Source organism: Pristiophorus japonicus, chromosome 11 (assembly GCF_044704955.1).
Source record: "Pristiophorus japonicus isolate sPriJap1 chromosome 11, sPriJap1.hap1, whole genome shotgun sequence".
Taxonomy (NCBI): Eukaryota; Metazoa; Chordata; class Chondrichthyes; family Pristiophoridae; genus Pristiophorus; species Pristiophorus japonicus.
Genome location: NC_091987.1, coordinates 1499638 through 1518835, shown reverse-complemented (window position 1 = coordinate 1518835; position 19198 = coordinate 1499638). Strand labels below are relative to the sequence as shown.

Genomic DNA, 19198 nt, shown 5'->3' with positions numbered 1-19198 from the left:
CGGTAATGGGTCTGGAAATGGTTACCGCCTGGGCCCCGCTGAGAAATTTGGCGCCGGTTTTACGGTGGCACTGAGCAGTACCACCCAGGAACCTCGCACTGGTGTGCAACATCCCCGGTATCATCCTGATCTCAACATTTGTTTTGCGTGACCCTGTAGCACCCTGTAGACAACCAGCCAGGGAAAGCTGCCAGTCAGAGCAGTGCCAGCGGCAGTGAGGGAAGGAATGACTGCATGAGGCAAGTGTGATTGTATTTTTTTGTTTTCTTTTTGCGATTTATCTTTATTTGGGTGAATATTATATTGGGAATGTTTTTTGTGCCGATTTTTTATTCCCAGGGAGGCCTCTCTTAGGACGTTACGAATCCAGCTTTTCAGCAATGGATATTCAGTTGCTCATCCGGCCTAGCACCCTAAGATAAATGTGGAACACTTCCCTTAGTGCTCCGTTCCACTGTCAGGGCGCAGCTGCTGAATTTTGTGGCTGCTGACGCAAACCATTTTCCAGCGCTAAATTTAGCCACCGCCTGACATTCCAGCCTCTTAAAAACCCTCAACTGAAAATCCAGCCCATTATCTGGTCATTTATCAGATTGCTGTTTTGGGCTTATTTCTGTGCACAAATTAACTGCCCCTTTTCGTACATTACAAAAGTAAATTATCGACTGTAAAGCGCTTTGGGACATCCTGAAGGCGCCATAGAAATGCATGTTCTTTCTATCGCAATAATGGCCGTTATGGTGGCAAGTCAGATCTTGCAAGTAACATTCTAATCACACACCAAAATATGCAGCCAATGAAACAAATAGCCAGCAGTATTTGTTTGAACAATGATAAGAACACTGATGATCCGAATTCCTCCTCCAGTCCTTGCAGAAAGCTACAATTATCAAAAGTGCGGTTGGAGTGAGGGAATGGTGCAACAGTTCTGGGTGCATGCAATTGACATCATACTTGCGTGAGATAACAGAAGTCTGTTCCATTGAAAGTTTTATTTTGCCACTCCATCCCTATTACCTGATATGTCTGTGCTGTCAGGATCAAAGCGAAAAACAGAGCTGTTCTTTAATGACGACACAAGGTCCATGGTAATTTCGGAAACATTAGCCACCATTTCTTCATCAAAGACCACCTGGAAGTCTACCTTCACACTTCCTTCCCAGAGAGATTTGATCACAATCTTGACTTTCCCAGAAGCAAAAAGTTTGGCAGTGTATTCAGGCAAAGATTTCAAGATCTGCATAAGAAATGTACATTAGTTATGAATGCAATTTTGTTTTGTGCTCCTCAAAGTGCGGGATGTGAGGAATGGGAAGCATAATATTTTCCAATTTGAGACACCCAGTTATAGCATCAGGCTCTCCCAGGTCAGGTACATCAGGAGATCGATGCAGAGATCCATCTGTAGAAGAAGGTGCCCCAGTTCCAACCTCAGAAAAGTGCCACTTGCCAATCCAATTTGATATTTTTCTATTTCCCAGCCCAGCCATCTCCTGATGAGACTGCCAAATGGTGTCAAACTATACGAGGCTGGTCTTTCATCCCATTACTTTATGCTGGTTTTCACCCCAATTCTATGTAACATATAGAATTGTATTTAAAAAAGGAAAGACTTGCACTTATAAGAACATAAGAACATAAGAAATATGAACAGGAGTAGGTCATATGGCCCCTCAAGCCTGCTCCGCCATTCAATAAAATCATGGTTGATCCAATTATGGACTCAGCTCCACTTCCCTGCCCGCTCCCCATAACCCCTTATCCCTTATCACTCAAGAAACTGTCTATTTCTGTCAAATTTATTCAATGTCCCAGCTTCCACAGCTCTCCGAGGCAGCAAATTCCACAGATTTACAACCCTCCGAGAGAAGAAATTCTTCCTCATCTCTGTTTTAAATGTACGGCCCCTTATTCTAAGATCATGTCCCCTAGTTCTAGTCTCCCCCATCAGTGGAAACATCCTCTCTGCATCCACCTTGTCAAGCCCCCTCATAATCTTATATGTTTCAATAAGATCACCTCTCATTCTTCTGAATTCCAATGAGTCGAGGCCCAACCTACTTAACCTTTCCTCATAAGTCAAGCCCCTCATCCCCGGAATCAACCGAGTGAACCTTCCCTGAACTGCCTCCAAAGCAAGTATATCCTTTCGTAAATATGGAAATCAAAATTCCAGATGTGGCCTCACCAATACCTTGTGTAGCTGTAGCAAGACTTCCCTGCTTTTATACTCCATCCCCTTTGCAATAAAGGCCAAGATACCATTGGCCTTCCTGATCACTTGCTGTACCTGCATACTATCCTTTTGTGTTTCATGCACAAGTACCCCCAGGTCCCGCTGTACTGCGGCACTTTGAATAACTTGTTCTTTGATTTTTTTTCTGCCAAAGTGCATGACCTCACACTTCCCAACATTATATTCCATCTGCCAAATTTTTGCCCACTCACTTAGCCTGTCTATGTCCTTTTGCAGATTTTTTGTGTCCTCCTCACACATTGCTTTTCCTCCCATCTTTGTATCGTCAGAAAACTTGGCTACGTTACACTCAGTCCCTTCTTCCAAGTCGTTAATATAGATTGCAAATAGTTGGGGTCCCAGCACTGATCCCTGCAGCACACCACTAGTTACTGATCGCCAACCAGAGAATGAACCATTTATCCCGACTCTCTGTTTTCTGTTAGTTAGCCAATCCTCTATCCATGCTAATATATTACTCCCAACCCCGTGAACTTTTATACATAGAAACATAGAAAATAGGTGCAGGAGGAGGCCATTCAGCCCTTCGAGCCTGCACGGCCATTCAATGAGTTCATGGCTGAACATGCAACTTCAGTACCCCATTCCTGCTTTCTCGCCATACTCCTTGATCCCCCTAGTACTAAGGACTACATCTAACTCCTTTTTGAATATATTTAGTGAATTGGCCTCAACAACTTTCTGTGATAGAGAATTCCACAGGTTCACCACTCTCTGGGTGAAGAAGTTTCTTCTCATCTCGGTCCTAAATGGCTTACCCCTTATCCTTAGACTGTGACCCCTGGTTCTGGACTTCCCCAACATTGGGAACATTCTTCCTGCATCTAACCTGTCCAATCCCATCAGAATTTTAAACGTTTCCATAAGATCCCCTTTCATTCTTCTGAACACCAGTGAATACAAGCCCAGTTGATCCAGTCTTTCTTGATATGTCAGTCCCACCATCCTGGGAATTAGTCTGGTGAACCTTCGCCAGACTAATCTTGTGCAGTAACCTTTTATGTGGCACATATAGCAATATATAGCATGACCTCAGGACCTCAAAGCACTTTACAGCCAATGAAGCATTTGTAAAGTGTAGTCACTGTTGTGATGTGGGAAACGCAACAGCCAATTTGCACACAGCAAGCTCCCACAAACAACAATGTGATAAATGACCAGATAATCTGATTTAGTGATTTTGGTTGAGGAATAAATATTATATAGGATTGCAGAACAGAAACAGGCCATTCAGCCCAACCAGTCCATGCCGATGTTTATGCTCCACTCGAGCCTCCTCCCATCTTTTCTCATTTAATGCTATCAGCATTATTCCCTTCTCCCTCATATGGTTATTTAATCGCTCCTTAAATGCATGTAGTTCAATGACAGAGAATGGGACAACCTTGGATCTGGCCTGGAAACGGCGGAGGTTGAACAGATTCCCATCTGTTCTATAATTTAGCTCCATTCTAGTGGGGAGTTTACTACAGGTGAGATGTAGCATTGCAGCAAGGAAGATTGCAAAGAGTATTGGTGCGATGACGCAGCCCTGCTTGACCCCAGACCACAGACGTGGATTGGGTCTGTGGTGGATCCATTGGTGAGGATCACGGCTTGCATGTCATTGTGGAGCAGTCGGAGGAAGAAAGTGTTTGAAGACCAGGACCTCAAATCCAGTACCAAGCTCACAGGGCTGTAGTGATACCCACCCTCCTATATAGCTCAGAGACATGGACTATATACAGCAGACATTCGAAACGCAGAAGAAGTACCACCAGTGCTGCCTCCGCAAGATCTTGCAAATCCACTGGGAGGACAGACGCACCAACATCAGTGTTCTCACTCAGGCCAACATCCCCAGCATTGACCACACTCGATCAGCTCTGTTGGGCAGGCCACATCGTCTGCATGCCCGACACGAGACTTCCAAAGCAAGCGCTCTACGCAGAGTTTCGACACAGCAAACGAGCCCCAGGCAGGCAGAGAAAATGCTTCACGTACACCCCCAAAGCCTCCTTAATAAAGTGCAACATCCCCACTGAGTCCTGGGGATCCCTGGCCCATGACCGCCCAAAGTGGAGGAAGAGCATCCGGGAGGGTGCTGAGCACCTCGAGTTCCATCGCAGAATCCAAGCGTAGACATCGGAAGGAGCATGCGTCAAGCCAGGCTCCCGCCCACCCTTTCCTTCAATCACTGTCTGCTCCACCTGTGACAGAGACTATAGGTCCTGCATTGGACTCCGATGTCACCTGAGAACTCACGTTTAGAGTGGAAGCAAGTCATCCTTGACTCCGAGGGACTGCCTATGATGATGATAAAATGCATCGATACTATTCGTTTCAACCACTCTCTGTGATAGCAAGTTCCACATTCTCATCACTCTCTGGGTAAAGAAGTTTCTTCTGAATTCCCTATTTGATTTCTTTGTGACTATTTTATATTGATGGCCTCTAGTTATGCTCTTCCCCACATGTGGAAACATTCTCTTTGTATCTACTCTATCAAAACCTTTCTTGATTTTCACCTCTCAGCCTTCTCTTTTCAAGAGAAAAAAGACCCAGCCTGTTCATCCTTTCCTGATATGTATACCCTCGCATTTCTGGTATCATCCTTGTAAATCTTCTCTGCACCCTCTCCAGTGCCTCTATATCCTTTTTACAATATGGCGACCAGAATTGCACAGTACTCCAAATGTGGTCTAACCAAGGTTCGATACAAATTTAGCATAACTTTTCAATTCTATCCCTCTAGAAATAAACCCTAGTGTTTGTTTTGCTTTTTTAATGGCCTTGTTAACCTGTGTTGCAACTTTTAGTGATTTGTATATTTGCTCCTCTACCCCATTTAGATTCTTATTTTCCAAGTAATATGTCACCTCCCTATTTTTCTTACCAAAATGTTGCTCAAATCTATATAAATACAATGGCCCCCAATTATTCATCATCATCATAGGCGGTCCATCGAAATCGAGGAAGACTTGCTTCCACTCCTAAAGTGAGTTCTTTGGTGGCTGAACAGTCCAACACGAGAGCCACAGACCCGTCACAGGTGGGACAGATATTAGTCGGGGGAGGGGGGGGCACTGATTTACCACACGTTCCTTCCGCTGCCTGCCCCTGACCGCTTCACGCTCGCAGCGTTGAGATTCAAGGAGCTCAACGCCCTCCCGGATGTACTTTCTCTACTTAGGGCGGTCTTCGGCCAGAGTCTCTCAAGTGTTAGTGGTGATGTCGCACTTCACCAGGGAGGCTTTGAGGATGTCCTTGTAACGTTTCCGCTGCCCACCTTTGGCTCGTTTGCCATGAAGGAGCTCCGCGTAGAGCAATTGCTTAGGGAGTCTCGTGTCTGGCATGCGAACTAAGTGGCCTGCCCAGCGAAGCTGATCGAGTGCTTCAATACTGGGGATGTTAGCCTGGACGAGGACACTGATGTTGGTGCACCTGTCCTCCCAGGGGATTTGCAGGATCTTGCGGAAACATTGTTGGTGATATATCTCCAGCGACTTGATGTGTCTTCTGTACATCGTCCATGCTTCTGATCCATACAGGAGGGCGGGTATTACTACAGCCCTGTCAACCATGAGCTTGGTGATAGGTTTGAGGGCCTGGTCTTCGAACACTCTTTTCCTCAGGCGACTATATCCTGGAGTTCAGCCTCAGAATGTGCGCAGACGCAGGCGTCGTCCGCCCCAATTAGGATGCAGTGACATACAACACTGTTTGATATAATAAGGCTTTCTGGTTTTCTAAATTTTTCTTTGAGCGGGATTTGGTTTCACCAATTTTGGTGTTTCTTGTCCTTTTAATTTGATTTTGTTAACAAAGTCACAATTGGTGCTAACCCAGGTTTTCTGGCATAGTCAAGCAGGTGGAATGCAGCAGACAGACTTATGAAAACCTCTTGGTAAGAATACTTCGCTGTTCTTTTCGTGTATCATCTGTGCTTTTAAACACAATAACTGTTTTCACAATTTTGGATTTGTTGGGGTTTTGTTGGTTAAAATCGAGGAACCCTAGACATAACCCACACCACTTATTGCACTCTCAATTATTGGGCTATGAGAAGCAAGTCCAATATAACAGGCTCGACTGTTGTGAAATAAATACACACCTGTGTAATAAATTGCGCTGTAAAGGTCTTGAATTTGTGACTGCTGCTGTTTCTCAGCCCTTCACTGAACATTAAGTTTGTTATCCTTGTTCTTCCTCCCAGGATGAGTGCAGCTGTGGGATGGTGCGAACAGTCAGTAAATACTTTCAGTGTTAGCCCTCGAGATGATTAAATCGAACAAGGTTTGGTTAGGTTCGGTTCGGGTTCATTTTGGTTTGATTAATCACAATCAATTTAATTTGCTCCAACCTGAAGCTGAACTCGAAACCAAATCAAAGCTAATTTTGCATCAAAGGAGTGTGTCCAGAATCTACATTAACACCCATGTATGAATGAGCTGGGGTTCAGACACTCTCGATCCACGTGTGTCAGAGGGTTAATGCCACGCGTTTCATTGAAGTAGAAGCAGTGTTCCAGTCCCCATATTTCTACTCCAAGTCTGCATTACACAGAGGAGTACTGCATCCCTACAGAGTCTGGCTCTGGAAACGTAGAGGACAATGGGGACGCGACAATTGGAGATCGCTCTGAAACAGGATCCCAGACCGAGCACAAAAGCAGAAGGAGCCTCAGGACAGCCCTTTCTAGTCCTTGTGGGGTGTTGCAAGTCCCCTATATCCTGTTGGAAAAAGTCCCATCATTCAGAGGCCACTAAGTATAGCCATATATTTGTTAACAGCCTGGAAAAAAGGAGAATTTATAAGATTTTAAATGATTGTATATTTCAAAATGGTTTAGTAACATTTTCAGATTTGCTGTATAAAAAGGAAGCTTGTGGATTTTCTGAGGAGGCTTTATAATTGAGTAAAGGCAGCAAATATTAATCATCAGGGAGAAAACTTTGGCGACCAGGAATGTGGGAAGGGAAGGGAAGAAGCCCCATTGTGCTGAGACCCGACTGGTCTGAAAATCCATCTGGCTGTGCTACTCCTGACCATACAAGCATTACAATGATGGACTTTGGAAAAACAGCCGTGAGGAGGAGGAAAAGCTATCATTGGATGGACTTCATTGAAACAATTTCATTGTTAAACTCCAGGACAACTTACTGGGCAAAGGCTGCTATAACTTGGTTGGAATTTAAAAATCTCTCTCTTTTCCTTCCATGATCTGATGATCTGACCTGTCCAATCTGGCTCCACATGTAATTAAATTATGGTGACACTTTGATGCCATTGCTTTCAAGCTGGAGGTGTATGCTGAAATCAGGTTCAGGGTCTGTAGCTACAAAGTTCTTCACCTTGCCAGTAATTGAGGATGTACAGTGTATTCACTGATTTTAATTATCTCCCTGAACTGTATGGAGAGTAGATCCTGCTTAAGCAGGCCCAATTACAGCCACAATGCCCCCAACATACCCTCTGCTCCTCCAACATTGGTTTACTATTTATTTTCCATCCCTGGAGGCAATTTTGACTTTGGGCAATAGTGTGAAAGGAGCAATATCGAATCAGATGTCATAGAATCATAGAATGGTTACAGCAGAAGGCCATTCGGCCCGTCGAGCCCGGCTCTCTGCAAGAGCACTTAAGCTAGCCCCACCCCCGCCCTTTTCCCGTAGCCCCGCAAATTTTTTTCCTTCAGGTACTTATCTGATTCCCTTTTGAAAGCCATGATTGAGTCTGCCTCCACCATCCTTTCAGGCAGCGCACTCCAGATCCTAACCACTCACTGCATAAAAAGCGTTTCCTTGTGTCGCCTTTGGTTCTTCTGCCAATCACCTTAAATCTGTTTCCTCTGGTTCTCGACCCTTCCGCCAATGGGAACAGTTTCTCTCTCTATCTACTCTGTCTAGACCCCTCATGATTTTGAACACCTTGAACAAATCTCCTCTCAATATTCTCTGCTCTTAGGAGAACAACCCCAACATCTCCAGACTATCCACATAATTCAAGTCCTCATCCCTGGACTCATTCTCGCAAATCTTTTCTGCACCCTCTCTCAGGCCTTCACATCCTTCCTAAAGTGCTGTGCCCAGAACTGGGCACAATATTCCAGTTGAGGCCGAATTTCCTGTCCATTATACATCTCTCACAATTGTCATGGAAATTAAAAGCAGGAGAGATGTGTAACAGGAGGCTGATTCAATATTGCCTGTTTTATATGTCGAAAGTCAAAATTACCCCCCTGATCTTTCAGTTTCTGGACTTGCGAATTTCACTGGATTATCCCCATTAACTTTTTTCAGATACAGAAGCAATACTCAGGTCTTGGACAAACCTAGGTTTTAAGGACTCTTAATACCTGCTGTGAGACAAAGTGTTTGGCACAAAAGAAATAAATAAAATTTTTTGGAAGCATCTTTAGAAATAGAGGACATCTGGGAATAGCACTAAAAGTCAAGTGATAAAAAGGTCAAGAATGGCAATAGATGAAGAAGGTCCAAGGGTGAGGACATCTAAAGTAAGAGTTGGTAGCTGTTTGTTGGAACTTATGAAAAGAATGAAGAAACTATATCCGGGGTTTGCTGTTTCTGCCCTTGCCAGCCCATGACCTTCCTGTCCATTACAGCAAATAACACAGCCTGACAAAGGCACAAGCAGAAAATGTCAGCAAGTGTTGTTGAGGAATTGTGAGAACCAAGGACAGTGATTGAGTGTAAAGTAGATAATCACAAGTATAACTCTTGGTACCTGTTTTTACTTCTTGTACTTTAGCTTTGCTTTCTTTCCCACAGAGCCGAGAGATGACCCTGACAGTGTATAACACCCCAGTCTCCAGGTTTGACTCAGTCCAGCTCCGTTCCTCGGTCTTTGCATTAACCACAATTCCGTTGTCCTTCCAAAGTTGCACAACAAACATTTGGTCGGTTGTGGCATCTGCTTCCCAAATCACAGTTAGACTGTTGCTTGTGACATTAAAGGCGACGAGGCTTGTGATCGATGAAGGAACTAGGGGAATAACAATGAATAGCATGTTTTTTTTTATTTTAAGATGACAGGAATTTCTAAAAAATATCTCTGTAAATTCCTAAAATAACAGTGACATAAATGATATTCTTCTTCTTCTTAGGCGGTCCCTCGAAGCGAGGATGACTTGCTTCCACCAAAAAGGGATGAGTTCACAGGTGTTTCAATAAAGGACCTAATATTCCAGGTCCGCAACTGCATGTTGAAGGATGGAAGATGCCTGTGCGTGGATTTTTTTAACGTGTGGTGGCCATTGCACACCAGCCACCACATGGGCTTGACAGAGCGAGGTCTTGGTCCAGTGACAAGGATTACCCAAGACTAACTGGACACCAGCTCTGCTGCACGGACCTAGTGAGCACACATATTGCAGTGTGGGCTGGTCCGTGCTGCCCCTGGGTCCTCGCCTCTTCTGGGCCCCGAACTCACTCCTCTCCTGGGCACCGATCACGTTGCTCTATAGTCTCCCACTGCTCCTCGCTGCTCCTGCTGTACTTGCCCACGATCCAATCATGCTACCCACTGAGCCACGGCTGACACACACGAGAGTCTTAGAAATGATATTGTACACTAATTTAAAGAAAGTATCTTCGCTCACCACAAGCCACAGTCGACATTTGTGTGGAAGATGATGCGAATGTTTGAACAGAGTTGGGTGTTAATTGGTCCAGGGCACGGCTATTCCTTCGATTGTTGGCATTAGATATGGACATTTCCGTTTCCGCCTTGGTTGGACTAAGAGCTGTAAAAATCAGGAAGGTGATTAGTTCTCCTATAACATAGGGTCTGTACCCAAAAGGTACTCTTGTATTCATATCAATAGCCCTGCGCTATTACCTGTTTTTACATTCAGCTCTGTGGCAATGCCCACTTGCTCACAGACTCTAGACATGATGCTCACAGTGTACTCAGTACCGGACTCCAAACCTGATGCTGTCCATTCCATTTCCTCTGTCTCTGTTTCACTCACGATGCTAATGTTCTTTAACAACTGGACAACAAAGATCTGCTCTTCACTGGTATCTGTTGTCCAGGTTACTTGAAAGCCACTGCTGGTAACGCTGGAAACCACTAATTTGGTAACTGAAGACGGAGCTGTTGAAGAGTTAAAGAACCAATTAGTGAGCATCACACAGCAACATGATCATCATAACCCTGAGTATGAAGGGAGCTACATTTTTCTTAATTTGTTCTCAGAATGATGCTGGTGTAATGTATTTGCTTCATGGGTTCTTTGCTTAAGAATTCATAGCAACACATTGCTATTAAGACCTAGTTGGTTTATTAACAAAGGTTTAACAATCAAACACCACATTACCAGTTCATCCATTAGGCTCACAACTGCATACCTCATCATGGATGACCTAGACCCAACTGACTGGGGCTTTATTGAGTCTTGTGAACATCATTAAACCACTCACAAGGCAACAGCTCTACAACCTGTGTGTATACTCACAGGGGTATACATTAAAGCTGGCAAGGCCACATTTATTGCCCATCCCTGTTTACCCTGAGAAGGTGTTGTTGGGCATTCTCTTTGAACCTCTGCAGTGCTTGTGGTGATGGTGCTCCAATTACGGTGTTAGGTAGACAATTCCAAGATACTGACTCAGTGATAATGAAGGAATGGCGATATATGTTCCCATCAATGAGAAAAGACTAATTAGCAATCTTGTTGGGCGAGGCCCCTTGGGGAAGAGTGACCATAATCTGGTAGAATTCCTTATTAAGATGGAGAGTGACACAGTTAATTCAGAGACTAGGGTCCTGAACTTAAGGAAAGGTAACTTCGATGGTATGAGACGTGAATTGGCTAGAATAGGCTGGCGATTGATACTTAAAGGGTTGACGGTTGATAGGCAATGGCAAACATTTAAAGATCACATGGATGAACCTGGATGAAGTTCAACAATTGTACATCCCTGTCTAGAGTAAAAAATAAAACGGGGAAGGTGGCTCAACCGTGGCTAACAAGGGAAATTAAGGATTGTGTTAAAATCAAGGAAGAGGCATATAAATTGGCCTAAAAAGCAGCAAACCTGAGGACTGGGAGAAATTTAAAATTTAGCAGAGGAGGACAAAGGGTTTAATTAAGAGGGGGAAAATAGAGTATGAGAGGAAGCTTGCCGGGAACATAAAAACTGACTGCAAAAGCTTCTACAGATATGTGACGAGAAAAAGATTAGTGAAGAGAAACGTAGGTCCCTTGCAGTCAGAATCAGGTGAATTTATAATGGGGAACAAAGAAATGGCAGACCAGTTGAACAAATACTTTGATTGTGTCTTCACGAAGGAAGACACAAATAACCTTCCGGAAGTATTAGGGGACCGAGGGTCTAGTGAGAAGGACCAACTGAAGGATATCCTTATTCGGCGGGAAATTGTGTTAGAGAAATTGATGGGATTGAAGGCCGAAAATCCCTGGGGCCTGATAGTCTGCATCCCAGAGTACTTAAGGAAGTGGCCCTAGAAATAGTGGATGCATTGGTGATCATTTTCCAACAGTGTATCGACTCTGGATCAGTTCCTATGGACTGGAGGGTAGCTAATGTAACACCACTTTTTTTAAAAGGAGGAGAGAGAAAACGGGTAATTATAGACCGGTTAGCCTGACATCAGTAGTGGGGAAAATGTTGGAATCAATTATTAAAGATGAAATAACAGCGCATTTGGAAAGCAGTGACAGGATCGGTCCAAGTCAGCATGGATTTATGAAAGGGAAATCATGCTTGACAAATCTTCTGGAATTTTTTGAGGATGTAACTAGTCGAGTGGACAAGGGAGAACCAGTGGATGTAGTGTATTTGGACTTTCAAAAGGCTTTTGACAAAGTCCCACACAAGAGATTGGTGTGCAAAATTAAAGCACATGGTATTGGGGGTAATGTACTGATGTGGATAGAGAACTGGTTAGCAGACAGGAAGCAGAGAGTCGGGATAAACGGATCCTTTTCAGAATGGCAGGCAGTGACTAATGGGGTGCCGCAGGGCTCAGTGCTGGGACCCCAGCTATTTACAATATACATTAATGATTTAGATGAAGGAATTGAGTCTGATATCTCCAAGTTTGCAGATGACACTAAACTGGGTGGCGGTGTGAGCTGTGAGGCAGATGCTAAGAGGCTGCAGTGTGACTTGGACAGGTTAGGTGTGTGGGCAAATGCATGGCAGATGCAGTATAATGTGAATAAATGTGAGGTTATCCACTTTGGGGGCAGAAACATGAAGGCAGAATATTATCTGAATGGCGGCAGATTAGGAAAAGGGGAGGTGCAACGAGACTTGGGTGTCATGGTACATCAGACATTGAAAGTTGATATGCAGGTACAGCAGGCGGTGAAGAAGGTAAATGGTATGTTGGCCTTCATAGCTAGGGGTTTTGTGTATAGGAGCAGGTGCAGTTGTACAGGGCCTTGGTGAGGCCTCACCCGGAATATTGTGTTGAGTTTTGGTCTCCTAATCTGAGGAAGGATGTTCTTGCTATTGAGGGAGTGCAGCGAAGGTTCACCAGACAGATTCCTGGGATGGCTGGACTGACATATGAGGAGAGACTGGATCGACTGGGCTTGTATTCACTGGAGTTTAGAAGGATGAGAGGAGATCTCATAAAAACATATAAAATTCTGACGGGGCGGGACAGGTTAGATGCAAGAAGAACGTTCCCGATGTTGGGGAAGTCCAGGACGAGGGGACACAGTCTAAGGATAAGGGGTAAGCCATTTAGGATTGAGATGAGGAGAAACTTCTTCATTCAGAGAGTTGTTAACCTGTGGAATTCCCTACTGCAGAGAGTTGTTGATGCCAGTTCATTGGATATATTCAAGAGGGCATTAGTTATGACCCTTACAGCTAAAGGGATCAAGGGGTATGGAGAGAAAGCAGAAAAGGGGTACTGAGGTGAATGATCAGCCATGATCTTACTGAATGGTGGTGCAGGCTCGAAGGGTCGAATGGCCTACTCCTGCACCTAGTTTCTATGTTTACATAGAAACATAGACATAGAAACATAGAAAATAGCTGCAGGAGTAGGCCATTCGGCTCTTCTAGCCTGCACCGCCATTCAATGAGTTCATGGCTCAACATGCACTTCAGTACCCCATTCCTGCTTTCTCACCATACCCCTTGATCCCCCTAGTAGTAAGGACTACGTCTAACTCCTTTTTGAATATATTTAGTGAATTGGCCTCAACAACTTTCTGTGGTAGAGAATTCCACAGGTTCACCACTCTCTGGGTGAAGAAGTTTCTCCTCATCTCGGTCCTAAATGGCTTACCCCTTATCCTTAGACTGTGACCCCTGGTTCTGGACTTCCCCAACATTGGGAACATTCTTCCTGCATCTAACCTGTCTGAACCCATCAGAATTTTAAACGTTTCTATGAGGTCCCCTCTCATTCTTCTGAACTCCAGTGAATACAAGCCCAGTTGATCCAGTCTTTCTTGATAGGTCAGTCCCGCCATCCCGGGAATCAGTCTGGTGAACCTTCGCTGCACTCCCTCAATAGCAAGAATGTCCTTCCTCAAGTTAGGAGACCAAAACTGTACACAATACTCCAGGTGTGGCCTCACCAAGGCCCTGTACAACTGTAGCAACACCTCCCTGCCCCTGTACTCAAATCACCTCACTATGAAGGCCAACATGCCATTTGCTTTATTAACCGCCTGCTGTACCTGCATGCCAAACTTCAATGACTGATGTACCATGACACCCAGGTCTTGTTGCACCTCTCCTTTTCCTAATCTGTCACCATTCAGATAATAGTCTGTCTCTCTGTTTTTACCACCAAAGTGGATAACCTCATATTTATCCACATTATACTTCATCTGCCATGCATTTGCCCACTCACCTAACCTATCCAAGTCACTCTGCAGTCTCATTGCATCCTCCTCGCAGCTCACACTGCCACTCAACTTAGTGTCATCCGCAAATTTAGAGATACTACATTTAATCCCCTCGTCTAAATCATTAATGTACAGTGTAAACAGCTGGGGCCCCAGCACAGAACTTTGCGGTACCCCACTAGTCACTGCCTGCCATTCTGAAAAGTACCCATTTACTCCTACACTTTGCTTCCTGTCTGACAACCAGTTCTCAATCCACGTCAGCACACTACCCCCAATCCCATGTGCTTTAACTTTGCACATCAATCTCTTGTGTGGGACCTTGTCGAAAGCCTTCTAAAAGTCCAAATACAGCACATCAACTGGTTCTCCCTTGTCCACTCTACTGGAAACATCCTCAAAAAATTCCAGAAGATTTGTCAAGCATGATTTCCCTTTCACAAATCCATGCTGACTTTCTATGTTTCTATCAGATTGGTATGTGACTTTTGGGGAAATTCGAGGTGATGGTGTTCCCATGGCTTTGTTGCTCTTGTCCTTTAATGATATAATGACAACACTGGAGCTACAGCAATAATCCATTATTTTCAGAATAATTTAGATTTTTAATTTTAGTGACTTTGCCATCGAATCTCCTCTGGAAGTTCACTGATGAAGGCGTGTGTGTACTATTTTAAAGCAGTCAATGACCCATTTAAAATAAACCTTAATTGAAACAGAGGAACTTTACAAGAACACATTAAACAGTGAGCTACAAAAGGAAATTAAGTCCTTCGAGAGAGACACACAGAACTCCATAGAAGAGCAACTGCCATCCAATATGGAAGGTATAACCAAGGGACTAAAACCCTTGTTTTGCTGTTAATCCAGCCATGGCCATGTACTCACCCTACCCTACTTTTGCAGAATTCTCCAAAGAAACATAGAAAATAGGTGCAGGAGTAGGCCATTCGGCCCTTCGAGCCTGCACCACCATTCGAGAAGATCATGGTTAATCATTCCTTCAGTACCTCTTTCCTGCTTTCTCTCCATACCCCTTGATCCCTTTAGCCATAAGGGCCATATCTAACTCCCTCTTGAATATATCCAATGAACTGGCATCAACAACTCTCTGCGGTAGGGAATTCCACAGGTTAACTACTCTCTGAGTGAAGAAGTTTTTCCTCATCTCAGTCCTAAATGGCCTACCCCTTATCCTAAGACTGTGTCCCCTGGTTCTGGTCTTCCCCAACATCGGGAACAATCTACCCGCATCTAACCATGGGATTGGGGGTCGTGTGCTGACGTGGATAGAGAACTGGTTGTCAGACAGGAAGCAAAGAGTAGGAGTAAATGGGGACTTTTCAGAATGGCAGGCAGTGACTAGTGGGGTACCGCAAGGTTCTGTGCTGGGGCCCCAGCTGTTTACATTGTACATTAATGATTTAGACGAGGGGATTAAATGTAGTATCTCCAAATTTGCAGATGGCACTAAGTTGGGTGGCAGTGTGAGCTGCGAGGAGGATGCTATGAGGCTGCAGAGTGACTTGGATAGGTTAGGTGAGTAGGCAAATGCATGGCAGATGAAGTATAATGTGGATAAATGTGAGGTTATCCACTTTGCTGGTAAAAACAGAGAAACAGACTATTATCTGAATGGTGACAGATTAGGAAAAGGGGAGGTGCAATGAGACCTGGGTGTCATGGTACATCAGTCACTGAAGGTTGGCATGCAGGTACAGCAGGCGGTTAATAAAACAAATGGCATGTTGGCCTTCATAGCGAGGGGATTTGAGTACAGGGGCAGGGAGGTGTTACTGCAGTTGTACAGGGCCTTGGTGAGGCCTTACCTGGAATATTGTGTTCATTTTTGGTCTCCTAATCTGAGGAAGGACGTTCTTGCTATTGAGAGAGTGCAGTGAAGGTTCACCAGACTGCTTCCCGGGATGGCTGGACTGACATATGAGGAGAGACTGGATCAACTGCGCCTTTATACATTGGAGTTTAGAAGGATGAGAGGGGATCTCATAGAAACATGCAAGATTCTGACGGGACTGGACAGGTTAACAAAAAAAATAGAAAATAGGTGCAGGAGTAGGCCATTCGGCATTTCGAGCCTGCACCGCCATTCAATGAGTTCATGGCTGAACATGCAACTTCAGTACCCCATTCCTGCTTTCTCACCATACCCCTTGATCCTCCTAGTAGTAAGGACTACATCTAACTCCTTTTTGAATATATTTAGTGAATTGGCCTCAACAACTTTCTGTGGGAAAGAATTCCACAGGTTCACCACTTTCTGGGTGAAGAAGTCTCTCCTCATCTCGATCCTAAATGGCTTACCCCTTATCCTTAGACTGTGATCCCTGGTTCTGGACTTCCCCAACATTGGGAACATTCTTCCTGCATCTAATCTGTCTAAACCCATCAGAATTTTAAACGTTATGAGATCCTCTCTCATTCTTCTGAACTCCAGTGAATACAAGCCCAGTTGATCCAGTCTTTCTTGATAGGTCAGTCCCTGCTCCTATACTCAAATCCCCTAGCTATGAAGGCCAACATACATTTTGCCTTCTTCACCGCCTGCTGTACCTGCATGCCAACTTTCAGTGACTGATGTACCATGACACCCAGGTCTTGTTGCACCTCCCCTTTTCCTAATCTGTCACCATTCAGATAATATTCTTTCTTCGTGTTTTTGCCCCCAAAGTGGATAACCTCACATTTATCCACATTATACTGCATCTGCCATGCGTTTGCCCACTCACCCAACCTGTCCAAGTCACCCTGCAGCCTCTTCGCGTCCCCCTCACAGCTCACACCGCCACCCAGTTTAGTGTCATCTGCAAACTTGGAGATATTATACTTAATTCCTTCATCGGAATCGTTAATGTATATTGTAAAGAGCTGGGGTCCCAGCACTGAGCCCTGTGGCACCCCACTAGTCACTGCCTGCCATTCTGAAAAGGACCCGTTTATCCCGACTCTCTGCTTCCTGTCTGCCAACCAGTTCTCTATCCACGTCAGTACATTACCCCCAATACCAGCTTTATATTTATATTATAATAGCATTTCCTACATTACAACAGTGAGTGCACTTCTTAAAAAAAGTACTTCTCTGGTTGTAAAGCACTTTGGGACATCCAGTGGTCATGAAAGGCGCTATATAAATGCAAATTTGTACTTTTCTTTCTATTTCATTTGGTGCTCTCTGGACCTCTGACTCCTTTGTACATCCTCTGTCTTCTTGGTCCACCATTCACAGAGCCCACTCTCCATCGTCTTGAAATCTCCCAGGAACCAATCGTGTGGACTGTATTCTCACATTCCCCGTCTAGCTTTTATAGGCCTTCTTTCCAAATAATTCTTCTCAAGGCCACTCTCCTTTACATCTATTCAGTTATTCAGTTCCTTCTGTTTTGTTTTTTTGCCTTGTCGGATGTGAGAAGAGGAAGATACAAGGGTCTTCAGCATGGAACAGGAAGAGACAATCCTGTTCCTTCCAGTAAACCATGTATGGTTTACGTATACACCTTGGGAAGTGTCGATGTACAGAGGGACCTGGGTGTCCTTGTACACCAATTATTGAAAGCAAACATACAGGTGCAGCAAGCAGTTAGGAAGGCAAATGGTATGTTGGCCTTCATTGCAAGAGGATTTGAGAACAGGAGCAAGGATTGCTTACTACAGTTATACAGGGCCTTGGTGAGACTGCACCTGGAGTATTGTGTGCAGTTTTGGTCTCCTTACCTAAGGAAGGATATACTTGCCATAGAGGGAGTGCAGCGAAGGTTCACCAGACTGATTCCTGGGATGGCAGGACTGTTGTATGAGGAGAGATTGGATCGACTAGGCCTGTATTCACTAGAGTTTCGAAGAATGAGAGGGGATCTCATTGAAACGTATAAAATTCTGACTGAGTTGGATAGACTGGATGTGGGGGAAGATGTTTCCCCTGGCTGGGAAGTCTAGAACAAGGGGTCACACTCTCAGGATACAGGGTAGGAAATTTAGGACCAAGATGAGGGAGGTGAACCTGAGGAATTCTCTACCACAGAAGGCTGTGGAGGCCAAGTCACTGAATATATTTAAGAGGGAGATAGATCGATTTCTAGAAACAAAAGGTATCAAGGGGTATGGGGAAAAAGCAGGAATATGGTGTTGAGATAGAGGATCAACCATGATTATATTGAATGGCGGTGCAGACTCGAAGAGCCAAATGGCCTACTACTGCTCCTATTTTCTATGTTTCTATGATACGGGGAATATATTCCAACCAGCACAGTTGCCAAATGGAGGCTTAATGCATGTGTTGTACACTGACGCAGGTGTTAACCCATAGCTGTACCAAAGACACAGGCACGATAGGCTAAATTGCCTCCCTCTGCGCTGTAGCATTCTGTTTCAGGTTTTGGTATGAGCGTGTACAGAAATAACACAGACAGAAAAACAAGTCCAGAGACTCTTGCCCTGACTGAGTGCTGGCAGTGAGGAACAGCACTAACTGTTGGAGCTGGTCTGGAAATCATAAGCCCACAGTGACTAATCTTCCGTCCTTTTAAATTATTGCCTGCCCAGCATTCCATACACTTGCCACTCCTAACTGCACCATATCGAGGAGTCAGAACTTCTCTCTAAGTTATTTCAAGCCATGCGAGAGGTAATTTTGAAGAGAGAATAACATGCGGACCATGTTCCTCTGACTGAGCTTGAGTGGCAGGTCACATTGCTTAACATCTAGGCAGTTATTTTAAACATTGTGACGTCTGCCCTATTTCCCTCGGAGCGGACGGGATTCACTTGCCCGTGTATATTTCAGGCCACGTGACCGTACATTGTTACATTCATTGGGAAAACATCTGCAAAACTTAAGAACATAAGAAATAGGAGTATGCCATTTGGCCCCACGGGCCTGCTCCGCCTTTTAATATCATGGCTGATCTGATCATGGACTCAGCTCCACTTCTCTGCCCGCTCCCCATCAGTTGTAGTGATGTTGTTTGATAGGCTGAGGGCAGACGGGGCCTCGGTTTAACGTTAGATCCATAAGATGTCACCTCCGACAGTGCAACGCACCCTCAATACTGCCTACGATTTGTGCTCATGTCTGTGGAGTGGGA

General features: G+C 44.6%; 1 protein-coding gene across 6 annotated transcripts in view; it reads right to left on the bottom strand.

The window, feature by feature from the left end:
- LOC139275958 (uromodulin-like 1) overlaps window positions 1–19198 on the bottom strand; it is a 425626-nt gene that overhangs the window by 27052 nt on the left and 379376 nt on the right. For all 6 annotated transcript variants that reach the window (XM_070893210.1, XM_070893209.1, XM_070893213.1 and 3 more), the window contains 5 exons: window positions 10097–10354; window positions 9858–10001; window positions 8984–9241; window positions 6351–6463; window positions 1018–1237 (listed from right to left, as the gene is read on the bottom strand). In XM_070893210.1, the coding sequence (XP_070749311.1) occupies window positions 1018–1237; window positions 6351–6463; window positions 8984–9241; window positions 9858–10001; window positions 10097–10354 (993 nt within the window). The remainder of the gene's footprint in view (window positions 1–1017; window positions 1238–6350; window positions 6464–8983; window positions 9242–9857; window positions 10002–10096; window positions 10355–19198) is intronic.